This window comes from Phoenix dactylifera, chromosome 13 (assembly GCF_009389715.1).
Source record: "Phoenix dactylifera cultivar Barhee BC4 chromosome 13, palm_55x_up_171113_PBpolish2nd_filt_p, whole genome shotgun sequence".
Classification (NCBI taxonomy): Eukaryota; Viridiplantae; Streptophyta; class Magnoliopsida; order Arecales; family Arecaceae; genus Phoenix; species Phoenix dactylifera.
In genome coordinates this window covers 7,211,074-7,227,277 of record NC_052404.1, presented here as the reverse complement: position 1 = coordinate 7,227,277, position 16,204 = coordinate 7,211,074, and the positions used below count along the sequence as shown (strand labels likewise).

At 37.8% G+C, this 16,204-nt stretch overlaps 1 protein-coding gene across 1 annotated transcript; it reads right to left on the bottom strand.

Annotated features, from left to right (window-relative positions):
* Positions 1–5,969: 5,969 nt before the first annotated feature.
* On the bottom strand, positions 5,970–15,543 carry LOC103720662 (proline-rich receptor-like protein kinase PERK15). Its single transcript, XM_039132888.1, has 8 exons — positions 15,143–15,543; positions 13,889–14,359; positions 12,522–12,896; positions 10,429–10,641; positions 7,682–8,053; positions 7,327–7,570; positions 7,088–7,235; positions 5,970–6,662 (listed from the first exon to the last, which is right to left on the bottom strand). Exons 1-8 carry the CDS (start codon positions 15,183–15,185, stop codon positions 6,288–6,290), a joined length of 2,241 nt encoding a protein of 746 aa, XP_038988816.1. The 5' UTR covers positions 15,186–15,543; the 3' UTR covers positions 5,970–6,287.
* Positions 15,544–16,204: the final 661 nt, after the last annotated feature.

Sequence of the window (16,204 nt, the reverse complement as noted above, 5' to 3'; positions counted from 1 at the left end):
AGTCAAAAAGACTTTAAGAGATAGACAAGGTGGAATAAACATCAACTATGACCACTACACTTATGGACAGATCATTGGAGTATGTGTTCAAGAAGGTTTAAATATATGCAATGATCTAAAGCTTAAAAAACAAATTAAGAAACAATCACAAACAGAAAAACACCAATTAGGTGATTTCTGTCACCAGTTTGCATATGACATGCAAGAAAAACCAGAAGGATCTAAGAAAAAGAAAAGAAAGTACAAAAAATATGTACACAAAACGCCTCGTAAAGAGTATAAAGCATATAAACAAAGAAGGTACTTTAAGAAAAAGCAACAACAGCAAGAAAAACAGGCTGTTAAGAAAAAGAAGAAAAAAAGGATTATTAAAGAAGATCCTAAATGTTATAGGTGTGGTAGATTTGGACATTATGCTAATCGATGTTCAATGAGAAGGAAAATTGATTCCTTAGAAGTAGATGAAAATCTGAAAAATCAGTTAATGAAACTTATGATAAATTCATCTTCAGAAGAAGATAGTAACTATTCAAGTTCATCGGAAGATGAGATCAATGAAGTTATATCTTCATCAGCAGAAGAACAAATAAGATCAAGAAAAGAATGTCAATGTAATATAGTTCAATATAACAAAGATTATTGGAAATCTTTGGTGGGAATGAAATCATTAAATGTCCAACTTTAACAGAAAAAAACACCCCTCAAACCTCCCTTAAACCCCTCCTCCCCCGTTCCCCCTTCTCCCTCTCGTCGCCGGCATTCTCCCGATCTCCGACCACCTCGCCGGCTTCTCCCGGAACCACCTCGCCGGCTTCTCCCGAAATTTTTTTTTTTCACGGTTCGTGCTCCGTTCGGCACTGGATCGCCGAACAAAAGGCTTCTGTTCGGCTGAACAGTGCCGAACAGAAGCCTTCTGTTCGGCAACCCTCAACCGAACATATCTGTTCGGCTGCACAGTGCCGAACAGAAGGCTTCTGTCCGGCACTGTTCAGCCGAACAGAAGCCTTTTGTTCGGCGATCCAGTGCCGAACGGAGCACGAACCGTGAAAAAAAAAATTTCGGGAGAAGCCGGCGAGGTGGTTCCGGGAGAAGCCGGCGAGGTGGTCGGAGATCGGGAGAATGCCGGCGACGAGAGGGAGAAGGGGGAACGGGGGGGTTTTGGGCGTTGGCGAGGTGTTTTGGAGGGGAAGACCGGGGTGGGGGGGGTTTGGGGGGTGTAGAGAGCAATTTAGGTGAGGGGGTGGGGAGGGTGGGGGGTAATTTAGAAATTTTTAATTTTTTAGGGGTGTCCTTAGCAAATGGGGGGGTGTAGAGAGTATTTAATTTTTTTTTAATTTTTGGGGGGTGTCCTGAGCAATAGGGGGGGTGTATATAGAACCACCCTATTTACTGCCGTAGTGGTAAGAGTAACAGCAGCAGATTTTTTTTTTTTTCTTTTTAAGATCAAGCGCAAACCCTTAGGATAATTCGGCCACGGTGATCGGCTGAATTCGGAGTGGGAACAACCAGATCGACCGGCTTCTGCTACTTTCAAATATTTGTAGGCTCGTAAAAGGTCGACCTTCTTTCAAGTATTTATATTTTTCAAAAAATCTCGTATGCTACATATCATTTCGGTACTTTCTTTTGAAAGAGTTATGAGTCACCTTATATTTATATTTTTTAAAAAAATAGCATATTTATCGTGAAGCCAATGATACTGCGGATTGGGTGACTGCGTATGTAGCTCGTCATTCCGGAAGCACCTTATGGACTGAAGATAGGAAGCTGCCTTTGGCATTCCGAGGTATCCTATTTTTTGACTTTATTAGATGTATCCGTACTCATCAAGTATGATCCACCCATATTAGGAAAAAAAAAAGTGTTATAAGTCTGCTTCTTTCCTCTTTTGTTATCCTTCTTTGGTGTATTCATGCGTGCCTGGCATGAGTCCTCGTGGTAAAAAAAAAAAAAAACTTGTTTTTCTCTTTTTTTTTTAATCTTTTGTGCTATAAATAAGTGCATAAAAAGGCCATGATTTGTGATGGAATTACTGCGGTGCCCTTGGGGGTTGGGGCATGTGGACGGAGGCTCAGAGCGCAGGGAAGACGACAGTCTGACGCGAAGTGTGGACAAAAGGTTTGATTTCGGGCTGATTTCTTGCCTTGTAGATTTTGCTGGCCTTGCGGTAGGTAGAAATTTTAATTAAGACTTAATTGTCGCCATGTGGTTGAATTGTTTATTTTTATCCAGGTTTATTATATTATATTAGTCTAAAAATTCGTAAAGATATTGCATGTATGTGCGTGCACTAAAAAATATAATTGGTAAATCACTTAGTTGATTTGTTTATTCCCATTTTTTTGGTTTTTTTTAGTGATTTTTCTGAGCCACCAATAGCATTGTTTAGAGAGAAAAAAAAAAAAAAAAAAAGGGTCCTTGGAACGGCAATGTGTCGTTTTTTTTTTTTTTTTTTTTTTTGCTAAAGAAAAGGGGTAGGGGGAGGAAGGAACAAGCCCAACCCCGCGTAGGAGCCCCCATTGGGCCTCCGCCCTACCAGAAGAATGTTCGATGCGGGCAGAAATGGCCGTGTGTTGGGCACCCCGACCGGTTTTACTCATACCCTCCCCATCCATGGGCCCGGCTCAGCTACCCCTTTGGGCTCTGGCTCGAGTCTCAAGTGTGAGTACGTCACACCCGGCACCACCTCGGCTACTAGCGGTTCAAGAGCGGTCCTATACCTCAAGTCCAAGCAGTGGCCAAAGTAGTGAGCTCTGGTCCACAATTTAATCGTCGCCGCAGCGATTTGAACTTGGGACCTTAAGGTTAGAATTTATGCCCAGTACCACTAGGCTACCACCTTGGTGGCAATGTGTCGCTTTTAGCGGTCCTAAAATAAAGCGGGAAGGTAAGACCGGTTCGAATTGGTTCCACCCCTTTAACCTTCTCTCTCTCCCTTACCCTCTTTTTTTCCACCTCCCCTTTATCACGTGACAGACTTCCCCTTTTTACGATCAATTTCCACTCACCAGCCTCGCACCAAAAGAAATTATTGCACTGCATGCACGCAGCCCCGCTGGTTCCTATAGGCTCCATTTATGGAGCAAGTATTTTGATGCATTATTATAGAAACCAATGATTGTGATTGGCTATATGCACAGTTGTATTGATGCATATAACGTAGATAATAATTTTGTCTTGCATCTACCATAGATCTATATAAACTTGAATGGGTTTTTTTTATATGGATACTCTTCTAAATATCATGAATATCCTTCCAAAATTGATATTTGCATGTATACCCTAGTAAAATTCTGTTATTGTACAAATGCCCATAATCTAACGATTATTCTAATGATATTAAGAAAAATCAAATTTATATTAATTAAAAATTTTAAAAAAAAATTAAAATTATACTATTGTCCCTATCTTCTTCTCTTCTATCGGGATTATGATGTATTTGCATGTCTACCCATTAAGGGTTGATGAGGGGCAAAATGGAGGCCAAATTTGAACCACAACAAGTGTATTTTAGTCATTTAAATTTAAAACCGTTAATTTTTTGACGTTGTTAGATAGCATGGTATATATGCAAAAACAAAAAATAAAAAAGGTATAATAGCAAAACAAATGTTTTACGAGAGTATGCATGCAAATATTAATTTTGGAAGGATATTCACGCAAAAAATCCAACTTGAATTTTTATAAGCAACCAATTATACAACTAAACAAAAATGCGTGTACATGTACATATTGGAAACCACCGGCTGTTTGAAAAAAAAAATTGAATCTTTTTATAGCTTGGTTGAAGCTGAATTTTTTTGTAGAAATCACTTTGTTAGTATGACTAGTCCTTTTTTTTTCTTGGAGCCTATCCTAGTCTTAACCTAAATCCTATCCACTGGACTACAAAATGAAAAGAACTTTTTTCTCCCACAGAATTTAGACCCAAGAGGGACTAAGTTGACATAAATCTTACTTAAATAAACTATGTAATCCATGATCAAACAAAAAGTCGAATCTAATCGTGCTGAATTTTCCAAACATACCCTTGAGGATGTTCAAGAGAAAAAAAAAAAAAAAATTCAAACCTACTAGAGCTAGTTTGTATTTATTTAACCTTCTATCTCATTCTCGCGACTTATTGCCACTCCTCACCTTCACATTTGTCATCTGAAACTACTCCTGCAACAACTAGATAAGATTCTCCTCTCCCCTTCAAGCTTCTCTTCCTTTGGATAACCTAACTACAATTCTTGAAACTTAGATTCTTTGATTCCAACACTTTAGGCTAGTCTATAATTAGGAAAAGATGAGAGAGTGTACGTGCATACATGTAATCTTAGTGTAGGCAGCTTCTTTCTATCATAATGAAAAAAATATTTCTCAAGATTTGGTAGGAATTTTAACCTAAAATTCATCTAGATAATGTACACTCATGTAGCTTTAGTCAATAAATTTTCTGTGAATCTACGATATCATTTGCAAAGTCAAATATTAGACGAGATTACCTATTCTGCAAAAATTGATAGTTTCCAATGCCAGTATTGGAGCAGTCTAAAATATTACATAGAATTGGAATTTTAAAGTGAAATCAAGTGGATGTGTATTAATAATAGTGTTCCTCAATTCTTTGAATTTTCATATTTTAATTCAATAGAGATGTTTATGTAATTTTGCGAATTTCCTTGTTGGTGGCTTGAAAGGAAGAATTCAAAACTCTCAAGTTTGGAAGGGTTTGGAAGGACGTTATTCTTTCTAGAGATGGAACTAGAATTTGGGATTCGGTATGTGGTAAGTGGGGTTAGTTTAGTTATTCACTAAAAATTTTCAGGATTTTAGGAGACTCTTATAGGTGAATTTTTTTTTTGCAAAAATGAAGGTCACGTTATGGCCACTCCGAGAGCTGAATATATTTGCTAGCCCAGAAACTTCACAACGTGAGTCATTTGGATTCGACATGGCCCTCATGCCACTTGCTGCAAGGCATCACAAGCTCGAGCCTGGCACTAGCTTTTCTTGGACGTCGTCCCCAGTTCAGGCCGTGCTGAAATTGTCCGAGTTCCATATATTCCATATAATAGAAGGTTATCATAATTTGGCTTTTCAAGCTAAGCATGTATAAAGAGGCCAAGAGAACTACTGGGTGACCTCCAGAAAATATCCTTTGGATTAGGAAGAAAGAGCTACCTAGTGCGCTCCGAAACTTATTGTCTTTTGATATTTTTTTTGATGGATCCGTATTAGAATTGTATGAATCATCTATTTCAGAAGAAAAACAAAAACCATAATTATGAAGGCCCATGGGATGGTTTGCTGTATGATATATTGGAGCTCATACAACTACAAACTTTGTGTGAGGTACAGGTGGCCATGATTGCAGAACTGGAGTTTAACTGAGCTAGAGAGAAACCAGATTTCCTATAAATTAAAAGTGGCATCGTGACAACTAATTAGAAACTAAATTGATTTTAAAACAAAAATCGGAGCACCAATCATAATCGATGCTAAACCAGACAAACAATTTTCCTAACATAAAACAGTGCCAAACTATGTTCCATGCAACACAAGTGAAAATCAAATACCTGCCAAACTATGTTTCAGCCTCGAGGACTCTGTATCCGACAATTGTCTGATTTTGTACCTGACATTATACCGCCCGTATACTGATATTCCAATCGCCATCTTTCAAAGCAAGCAACCACCGAAATATCAAATACAGGTTTTTTTTAAATAGAAACTAGGTTTTTCTTTGACCAACGACATTACTACATACGTATACTCGGGAGCAGTATTGGACAAAAAGATGAAAAAATTCCTTACGCCTTACACTGAGAACAAGAAAATAATGTATGTTTGATGCACCCAATGCTGTGGCTGTGAATTAATGGATCCAGTGGTATTCCATTTTCAGCATATATTGGGTACTAACGCTATCTTCTTCTGTTCTTCTTCTTGAATGGCAGTCAAAATTCAGTCTCATTCAGAAGTAGGAACAAAACTTTCTTCATGAATTCGTATTAGTAAAGAAATGCATGTAAACAGATGCCCGGAGGCAAAGAGGACATTTGATCAGACACAGAACAAAGAGCGAGAAAAATGTTTCCATGGAGATAAGCCCCAAAACTACCTGGGCGTAAGAAAAATTGAAATATACAAGCAACATGTAACCAAACAACCTCCTGCCAATCTCAAGCCATCAATCCAAGATCTCGCCTCGTTTGCATAGCAGAACCTGATTCTTGTATTGCCATTTTGGCGATCGAAGTACCTAATGGCCATAAATATTGCTCTTGAATCTTGACACTTCACCGGCCTTCATGGAGATCTTCTGAGAAAACTGCTGTTCTGGAGATATTGTCATTGTCAAAAAGGCTCAATCCTGAGAATGGTCCAGAAGAGAACATCGAGGAAGTGCCATCAGACTCGTAGGTCGTTGAAGACTGCCTGACATTTGGGCGAGCAGATGGAGTCGGCATGGTATCCTGACATTCTATGACACGTTGAACCATTTTAAGAGACTGAACCACTTCACCCATTGTGGGCCTCTGGCTCGCCTCAGGTGCAACACAGGCTGCTGCAATTGTGCAAACTCGCACAAAGTCATCCTTTGGATAGTTACCTGCAAGTCTTGGATCTGCAAGCTCTTCTAATCTATCCTTGTCTCGAAGAATCGGCCGAGCCTGCAGGTTATAGGATGAACAAAGGAATTACCCCTATCCAGTCAAACTAAATAAGCCAAATGAAATAACACAACCAAGTATCGGCAGGTAATATAAGGTGATTGCAACAACAACAAAAATTTATGCAAAAATGTGCATAAAAAAAACACCAGGAAACATCCAATCAACTATCAGCAAATGAAAAACTTGGTGCATATGAGGGCTTTCTTTTTTCTTTTAGCATATATGTGTCCTCTTGAGTGCTCATGCGTCATTTCATTCAAGTGTATGCCTCGCCACTCTGAGTTTGTTTATGTACAACTACAAGCGTATAATTCTGATCTTGTAATGATCAAAAAAGTTGATGTATACAACATTGAGAGAGAGAGAGAGAGAGAGAGAGAGAGAGAGAGAGAGAGAGAGAGAGAGAGAGAGAGAGGTCTCACCCAAGTCACAAGGTTTTCCTGGCCAGATGGTTGTGACATATCTACAGGCCTCCTTCCTGTCAGCAGTTCAAGTAGAACCACTCCATAACTGTATACATCGCTCTTTACTAAAAGATGTCCAGTCATGGCATATTCAGGTGCTACATACCTGAAAAATGACTACCTCAAGTTTGACGACAATAGTAACAAGGTACAAGAAAAAAAAAACCATTTCAAAATAAAGGAAACAGACGACTCACCCAAATGTTCCCATCACACGAGTGGAAAGATAATTTGCCCGACCTTCAGGTGCCTGTTTGGCCAGACCAAAATCAGAGACCTTGGCATGAAAATTGTTCTCTAGCAATATATTTGATGCTTTGAAATCCCTGTGGATCACACGGGGTTGGGAGTCCTCATGAAGGTAGGCTAACCCTCTAGCAGCATCAAGAGCAATCTTCATTCTAGTGTCCCAATCCAAGGGGCCGTTAGTCCCCAAGGGACCTGAAGAGAATATAGTTAATGTCAGCATCGTATTAGGTTTTTGCCCCAATGAAAAGGTCAAATAGAAACTTGTCAGCAAAAAGAACTTTCAGAGTTGGCCATAAGCAATACCATGAAGCCAGGATTCTAAGCTCCCATTTGGGACAAGTTCATAACAGAGAAGGTTCTGTGATGAGTCACGGTTGCTGTAGTAACCAACTAGTTTCACAAGATTTCGATGATGCAGCCTGCTCAGCATCTCAACCTCAACCAAGAATTCTTTATCTCCCTGGTGTCCTCCACTGCTAAGTTTTTTTATGGCAACAGCGGTACCATCCCTTAAAACACCATTGAAGACACGGCCAAACCCACCTTCTCCAAGAACACTTGCAGGCTCAAAGTTATTTGTTGCTTCTCTGAGCTCTTCGTATGGCAGGAACCGTATACTGGTGGGATGACAAAGAGACCCTTCTAAAGAAACAGCATCTGCAGTTCTTGGCTTTGCTGCATAAATATGATGCACAAAGCATTAAACAGTAGATAATAATAATGTATGTCATAGCATAAGAAATTTGAACCTAGTTACAGACCAGATTCTCTAGTAATTATAGGAAGGTTATAGGGAATCTTATTAAAAGCATGATAGCTGGATGCTAAAAGTGAATGGCTATCATTAACCCTTTTCCCATATGACTGCATACATTTCTTTGTTAATCAATGACAGAATTAAACGAATACATTATGGTAGGGTGTGGTATCATTTTGAATTGATCATAACTGCTGAAAGCAAAGATTATGAAACTCCATATCTTGCATGACAGCATCCTCTCTCAGTTTATTAGCTTTTAATATGTTGCTTCTTTGCTATGGCTCGTTAAAAGTCTTTGCTCTATCCTTTTAAGTTACACTGGGCTCATCTGTCGTCCACTGAAGTGAATAAGTGTGTTTTTTTCCCTTGAATAGTTTCATTAATTGTTTTAGTTATTTGGTGGAAGAGAAACATGCTTCATAATTAGTGTTTTTCTCTCAAACTGAAACAAAAGCCCTATTAGGTGCGCTGGTTTGACAGTAGCCTCCTAAAGTGGGCTCATGCATTTGATTCTCGTGAGGTGGGTCCAAATAATATCCAAACACATTTACAATGCAGGTGGCAAGATGGGGACAATTGGTGCAATAAAGGGATGTTTCAAAATTATGATTGGATGTGGATGCAGCATAATGGGTTACAATTATGGGATAGTTGAGGCTTATGGGGTGCTCGTCTAGCAAATACACAAACACACACAGACACGTGCGAGCGTGCGTGCACACACACAAACAAGAGAGAGAGAGAGAGAGAGAGAGAGAGAGAGAGAGAGAGTACTTCATACGATTTTGCGTGTTCGCTTGAAACTAGTAAGAAACATTTTACTATTATGTGATTAATGAGTAAGAATGTGAAATGACAAAAATGAAGTTGTAAGGAGCTTTTGAACTGTTATGTGTGTCTAATGATTCTGGTAATTAAGAAGGCCCCAACTTAAGAATTGTGAAAACAAAAATGTTCAGCTGTATGTAGTCAAAACCATGCTAGATACTATTAGAGATATTTATATTCAAGAAAGCTTATGGGTTGCATTGTTATATAATAGAGTGATGGATAGCTAAGTAAATGGCATGGGCGTGTGTAGAAAAGATCACATGAGACTCAAATAAGAGCTAAATTTAATTTTGGGCAGTAAAAGAAGATGGAAGAAAGATAAAAAAAAGTCGGGAGAAAGGGAGTTGTGACAGAAGATATGTCAAAGCTTACCCTAAACAAGGAAACAGCCCTTGATAGAGAAGTGGACTACAGATTCATGTTCAGTGGCCATAACGATCAAGAGTTGGCACAATATGCACACTGTATCGTACTTGAAAAGATGCATGGCATTGCCAAACTCTAGCCAAGGCATGCATAGATACATGAAGAAAGCATGACATTTTTGCATTACTATCATTTGGTTCTTGATGGGACGTATATATGTTTTGAAATTTGAACACTCTATCCAGAGTTTTGGCACTTTAATAGAGCAGCATAAGCATAAGTGAAGCTTCATTTGTTGTTTATGATGAATACAATCTAACTGATGCATTGCACTATTTAACAAGTTCTAACCAAAAACTAACAAAAATATGCATAACAACAATGACCTCAAATTACAAAGTGAAAATTTACTATTTAACCCAGTTCATGAATTGTTTTTGCGATAAATTTTTCACCTAAAATGTATAATATGCTAAGAGAAAATATAACCCATCACCATAAATTCCATGTAATAGCATATTAACTTGTATAATAACGTATTACAATGATACACTATGATACAAGCGGATCCAGACCAATACTTACACCTAGGCGTTACATACCCATGTACCATGCCAGTATCCTTTCAACATGGTATATACTGTGTGGCAAGGTGTGATACGTACCAGCTAGTTTAATTATAAGTCTCTGTGTGTGTGCATAAACATGCAAGTTTTTTCTTTAGTCTTTTTGGCACATTTTCCTGGTCATTCATCATTCAAACTTTCAAAGATTGTAATCCTAGTTTGGTGATCTTGCTATGATCCTTTTTTTCCTTTTCTTACCCAAAGTAATGTCTAATATATGTTGACTTCTAAAACATTATGGGAGATGCACAAGGATAGATAGAATACATCCTTTCCATTAATTGTTGCCTTCTTACGTCATCAATGCTTACATAAAGCCTCAATTAAAATCTATAGAGTTATAGGTTTATGCAAGAAGTGGAAATACCAACAGGTACTACCATAATAGAGATAAATGTCAACAAATAACTGGAACTTGAAATACATAATTAACCTGCTTGAAACAACAAGAAACTTAAAATGCATACCTGTTTCATTAACTGGTATCCTTTTCCTCCATTTGCCAGATAGGCATGAACAGATTGTAAGCACAATTATGAAAGCAATGATTACAACACCAGCACATATGCCGATGATAATAAGCAGACTTGAATGCTTTTTGTTTCCACCATCGCTACTTGGCATAGGCAAATAGGGCATTGCAGGCTGTGAAGCTGTAGGTGACATAAACAGTGCTGGAGCTGGAAAACACAACAAGTGATAGGAAGCAACCATCTTAGTAGGAAGTTGGTTATTATTAATAGCACTAATAATATAGCAAATACAGTAATATACAAGACTGAGTAATTATGAAACAGTCAATCCTAAATATTCAGTAGGAAAGAACAGGCAGTATGGAATGGAGATAAGCACAGCAAACAAATGCCAAGGTAATAAAGACACATTTCAGTTAGTCTGGCCCAATGTTATCTAATGACCATATGTTGGAGTGTTGCCTCAAATAAATTTTTTTCAAAGAACCAAAAACTAATTTTAACCTACAACATAGGGGATTAAAAGCAGCTAGAACCCTAAAGTAACCTTAGCTGGTTTTGTAATACTTTGCTTAAGGAACTAATCTTAATTTACAATACAGGGGATTAAAAGCAGACAGAACCCTAAAATACCCTTAGTTGTTTTTGCAATGTACTGAGCTAATCTAGTGCATAAACTTACTTAAACCACATAAAATTCCACCTTAAAATACATTTTTTTTTTCATACATCAAGCTTGTTTTTAACCACTGAAGAGAGTAAATATACCCAAGACCTTCCAACTTCTACCTCTTTCAAAGTAGAATTAACATAGATATCTGAAGAATGAGCAGCTTGACGTCACGTCTCTACATGCCCAAGCCATTTTAACGCAACTGTAGAAGTTTTGTTAATATAATATTGTTTTCTTATATACATTCAAAAGTATACAAGATAAATCTAATTATGGGTTATCTGACAAGGTTGAATCCAAGGTTTGCTTACCAATACCTTAGCAGTTCCGTACGGTATGCACAATAGGGTATGATACAGTTCCCATACTGATACAAGGTTGAGACACCCTTTTCTAACGCTCAGCTAAGGAATGTCTCAGAATTGGGTGGTACAGCAAAGAACTAGGCAGCACATATTGGTTCTGCCTGGTTCAAGCCAGTTTGGTCCCTGCACTTATTGACCTCAATAACTTACGAGGACAGTATGGTATGCCTGGAACAGACGGTATGAGTCAATAGAGCACATTAGTTGAATATTCAAAGGAGTACTTCCAAATATATTGGATACCAAAATACATGGAAAAACAATAGATCTGGGTGATCTGAGCTTAAATCACTAAATATCTTTTGTACATTCCAACAGTTAGGCTGCTTCCATGTTTTGATGGTTCATAAACTTGATTTTGGACTTTTGAATTGGCTTTATTTGTCAATAGCCTGATATGGTTGGAAACATGTTCATGGAAAAAAAATGATTTTTCTCTTATATATAATAACAGGAACATGATAATAACACCATAAGAATATCACGAGAAGAGATGAAAGCATCATAAATAACCCTTCATAAATCAATAATGGATTGATATTGGAATATTTTTGTTGAAACATTGATGGCATCAATGCCTGCAGGATACATTTGTCTCTTTGTAATTGGTGAGATTCCAGCAGAATTGACTTGTATTAAGCATATATCTTATTCATAGGGTTGACTATGTTCAAAACTCTCATTTTCTGATGATTTTCTTTTCCACTCAATAACTTTCTGTTTTCTTTGTATTTGTATATACTTATTTTAACAAAAATATATCTGTTTATGGCTGTAGCATAACCATGAAATGTGACTAAAAAAAATTAGTGGAATATATATATAAAGATGCATATTTTGTTTTTTATATGATATCTAATATGAGAGAGAGAGAGAGGCAATGATAGGCATGCAGCAAAAAAATGATGTCAAAAAGTGCAGTTGATCATCCAGATTCTGGAGTAAGTTCATATCTGGATGCAAGGAGTAACCATGAGTTTGAATTTCCAAAACAACTCATATCATGATTAAATATTTTTCAACACAATGATATAAAGGTGAATGATTACCAGGAGAAGGAGTTTCTGGCTTGAACCAAGTTAAATTAAGAAGCTTGTAGTTTCCAACTAGCGCAGGGTTGATATGAACCCTATGCAAGGCAAGTGAAGAATTCATCGCATAAACTTGATCCTTAGAGAAACTTATCCCAGTCTGTGGGGCTATGTCCATTGTGATATTTAGCCCCGACGCACCAACAACATAGAAGTTATCGATCTCAAATTGAGGAACCTGCAAACTGAGCTGAGAAGCCAGTTCTTGAAGAAATTCTTTACTCCAGTTTGAACTCAGAGAAACATTCAGAAGAAACAACTCAACTTTCACCGGGTACACACAATGACAATCTTGAGCACCTCGTCTCTGTACCATGTTTGGCGCACAACATCCTGCTCCAACACAAAGACCACTATAAATGCTTAAAGTTGAGGTAAACAAACCGAAAGCTAAAAGATCAGCATTTGAACCACATAACATGTAGATGAGAAGTAACCATGATGACTCAACAAGATTCCATAGTTAAATATCTGACTCATACCAAAACTTATCCAATCTGCCAAGTAGTGACCAGGAAACCTCACCAAAGCCAGATATGTATTTCAGAAGGGAAAAAAAAACACATTTCCTACCCAACAAGGAGTAATGATATTAAGTACAAAATTTGTTTCAAATATTAAAACTTTCAGCAAAAAAATGTTATCAACTAATATCTAATATATACTTTCATCGGAAGTGGATTCCCTGCTTAATTTTTTTAAAGAATTGGAAGAGAGAGATGAAACACATATGTATGACAGCCTTGATGAATCCAAAATTCATTTTTTCAGAAACACGAAAATATGGATATAGCAAATCCTTATATAGTCCTCTCATGTTTACCTAAAGTAAATACGTTTAATGGATTGTCTATTTATGTTTGTTATATGTGCCATATCCACTTATGTGTCCATTATATGTATCATATCAGGTTATGTATTTGTTATATGTTTCATAACCTAGTAACTATTATCATAAAGATGCTCCACATATTGTTTCATTTATGTCTTTGTTACATGTTTCATATCCGAGTAAATATTTTCAGTTGCCTATAATCAATTGTTCCCATTGATAAGATGCTTAAGTGATTGATATACTTAGACATATGGTTATACATATGTCTCACAACAGAAAGCATAGTAGTATTATTAGTGCAAGAATTTAAAAAAAGCGAAACAATGGCATCAGGAGTTCACTCATCCTGTAGTCTTAAAGGTTTGAATGCTTAAACATCAATGTCATCTATGTCAGTAATTGAGCAAATAGTATTCAGCACGAACGGAAATCGCTAAAGCTTTCAGAATAGAATGTTAGATAATTCAATTCATTGTGATTACAACTTTACCAGGGTGAGGAGATGGAGGTTCTGCCAAACCAGAAGGAACTGAGCTAGAATTGGAATCTCCAGGAGCAGAATCCTCAGCAGGCGAAGGTACAAGGGCCGACCCAAGGGAAGGATGGGTGCTGCGCTGCATTGAAGGATCTGATAGTTGTGATGAATTCAATGAGGGGTGGCCCTTAGTTGTTAGTGAGCCATAATCCGGAGGAGCACGCACTGGTGAAGGCGCAAGCAATGAAGAATGCTTCCTGTGTCTTCTATCAGACGGAGGAACACTCGCTGGCAAAGGGAGTTTGAACTTGGCAGAGGCAATCCTGGAATGGACTGGATTCCATCCACCTGAAGGGGAAGCAGCTGCAGCTACCACTGTTGCTTCTTGTTTATGGCTGCTCAAGTTCGCCTCAGCAATGAGTTCCAAATACAATACAATCACCAAGTAATTCAACACCAAAATTCTTGAGAGACTTCTCAGCAATCCTGCAAGTTCAAAATTAAGGACAATTAACACCAATCAGTATAATGAGAATACTGAAAAAGCAAATCCCTCGATGAGAAATCTGCTTCTTTTTCTTATTGCATAATATGAAACCAAGTAGCAGAGAATGAATCAGTTGAAGGAAAAGCAAATTTCTCTCTATCCTTCATAACTAGAAGCAGAGTGAAGTTTCACCTTTCTTTGCTCAAAAGCCGAAAGGAAAAGAAAACTTCAATAACCTACTTAAGTATAAGTCAGAATATGTTTAGAATATTTTTCATAATCAAACAGGAGATGTCGCAATTGGGCTTCAAACCACTTGTATTAAGTTGCGTCTTGAAGAGTGACATTGACGACAGTTAGATTTTTGAATAAGCTCCTGAGAATTTCCATAGCCTGTCAGTTCAGACAAAACACAGAGAGATGGCATTGCAAGACACACTCCCAATTAACAAGAACAGAGCTCATGTAGGGATTGGATATCCACAAAATTTGCTCTTCTTTTTTTTTTTTTTTGATCTCTCGAAGCAAAACGAAATCCCTCGGCCAGAAACACACGCTAAATCAACAAATTCCTAGACCAAAAGGCTGGATTAATTCATCAAGAAAGACGAACAAAGATGTGTGCTACCACCAATGCTTCACATTCGCATATTTGCTTACATGGACACTCGTAAAAACAAAGATTTGGTTCTATAAACACTATAAAAGAAAAAGGAAAGATAATCAACAAAACAGTCGAGATCAAACCAAGAAAATTCCCACGGAAGAAGCTGGAACAGTACCTCCACAGGGACAAATCCGCAACACACCCCCGAAACTCCTCATCCTCGATCCCGTCCCAGTACGAAGGACACGGATCTACCAAGCCTTGCGAGATCAATCCGGCGATGAGCGGCGAGGGCATGGAGTGGCGGTGGATCTCTGGAGGAGGTTAGGAGCGGGGGCCGGCGGTGTCGGCGAGCGGGGTCGAATCGAGAGGGAGCGAGATCGCGCGAAGCGGAGCTCGAAATACCGGATTCGGCGACGCGGAACGCGATGATCTGAGAGGAACCGGAGATCTCCTGTCCATGGGAGCGAAGTTCAAAGCGCAAGTAGTTAGGGTTTTGGAGCTTTTGGCCTCGAGCTCCGTCCGCTTTTGCGCCTGCGCTTTTCTTTCTTTTTCCAACTTTTTCCTTTGTCTTTTTTTCTTTTTATTTTTCTTGATTTTGGTCGGAATCGAGACCAAGCAGCAGAAACTAACCGATGGTGAGACAAAAAAAAACCGGTTCCGGGCGCTACTTCTGGCAGTTGATAGGTACACTCCACTCTTTGTAAAATGAACTCTCATTATTTCTTTCTCTTTGTAGCATATTAAAGTGAAAAAATTGACACATCTCTTCAGTATCTTCATTAGGGTGCCAAAAAAAGATTGCGTTTAATTAATCCCAACCTTCTTAATCTTTCTTGTTTTCTATTAATTAATATCTAATTGCCAGTGGAAAGTAATGCGGAAAGTCCTTTACTAAAAATATATCCCTTTCAAATCTAATAATTTGAATATTGACTGCATTTAGAAATAGGATTAAGATGAACAAATGTCTATTAACTCATCTACTCACCTTCTTTAGTCAAATAAATATTTTAGCATATAGAATAAGGCACGGGTATTTAGTCAAATAATTTGCTCTTTCCCCATCTAATCCATTTATCCTAATTAATCTAAAAATAAGTTATTCAAAAAAAAAAGTGAAATAATTTAATCTTTTTCATTAATATTTCTTGCATGTAAATTTAATAGCCATCCATGACAAAAGAATGCATGAAACCTACCAGTAACTTAACTAGGGCATACAATGACATCTAAA

Excerpts from the sequence above, each read along its gene's own strand:
- LOC103720662 (XM_039132888.1), bottom strand. The coding sequence starts at position 15,185 with ATGAGGAGTTTCGGGGGTGTGTTGCGGATTTGTCCCTGTGGAG. Across the intron at positions 8,054-10,428 it reads GATACCAGTTAATGAAACAG|CAAAGCCAAGAACTGCAGAT; the intron begins GTATGCATTTTA and ends ATATTTATGCAG. Across the intron at positions 7,571-7,681 it reads CTTAGAATCCTGGCTTCATG|GTCCCTTGGGGACTAACGGC; the intron begins GTATTGCTTATG and ends TATTCTCTTCAG.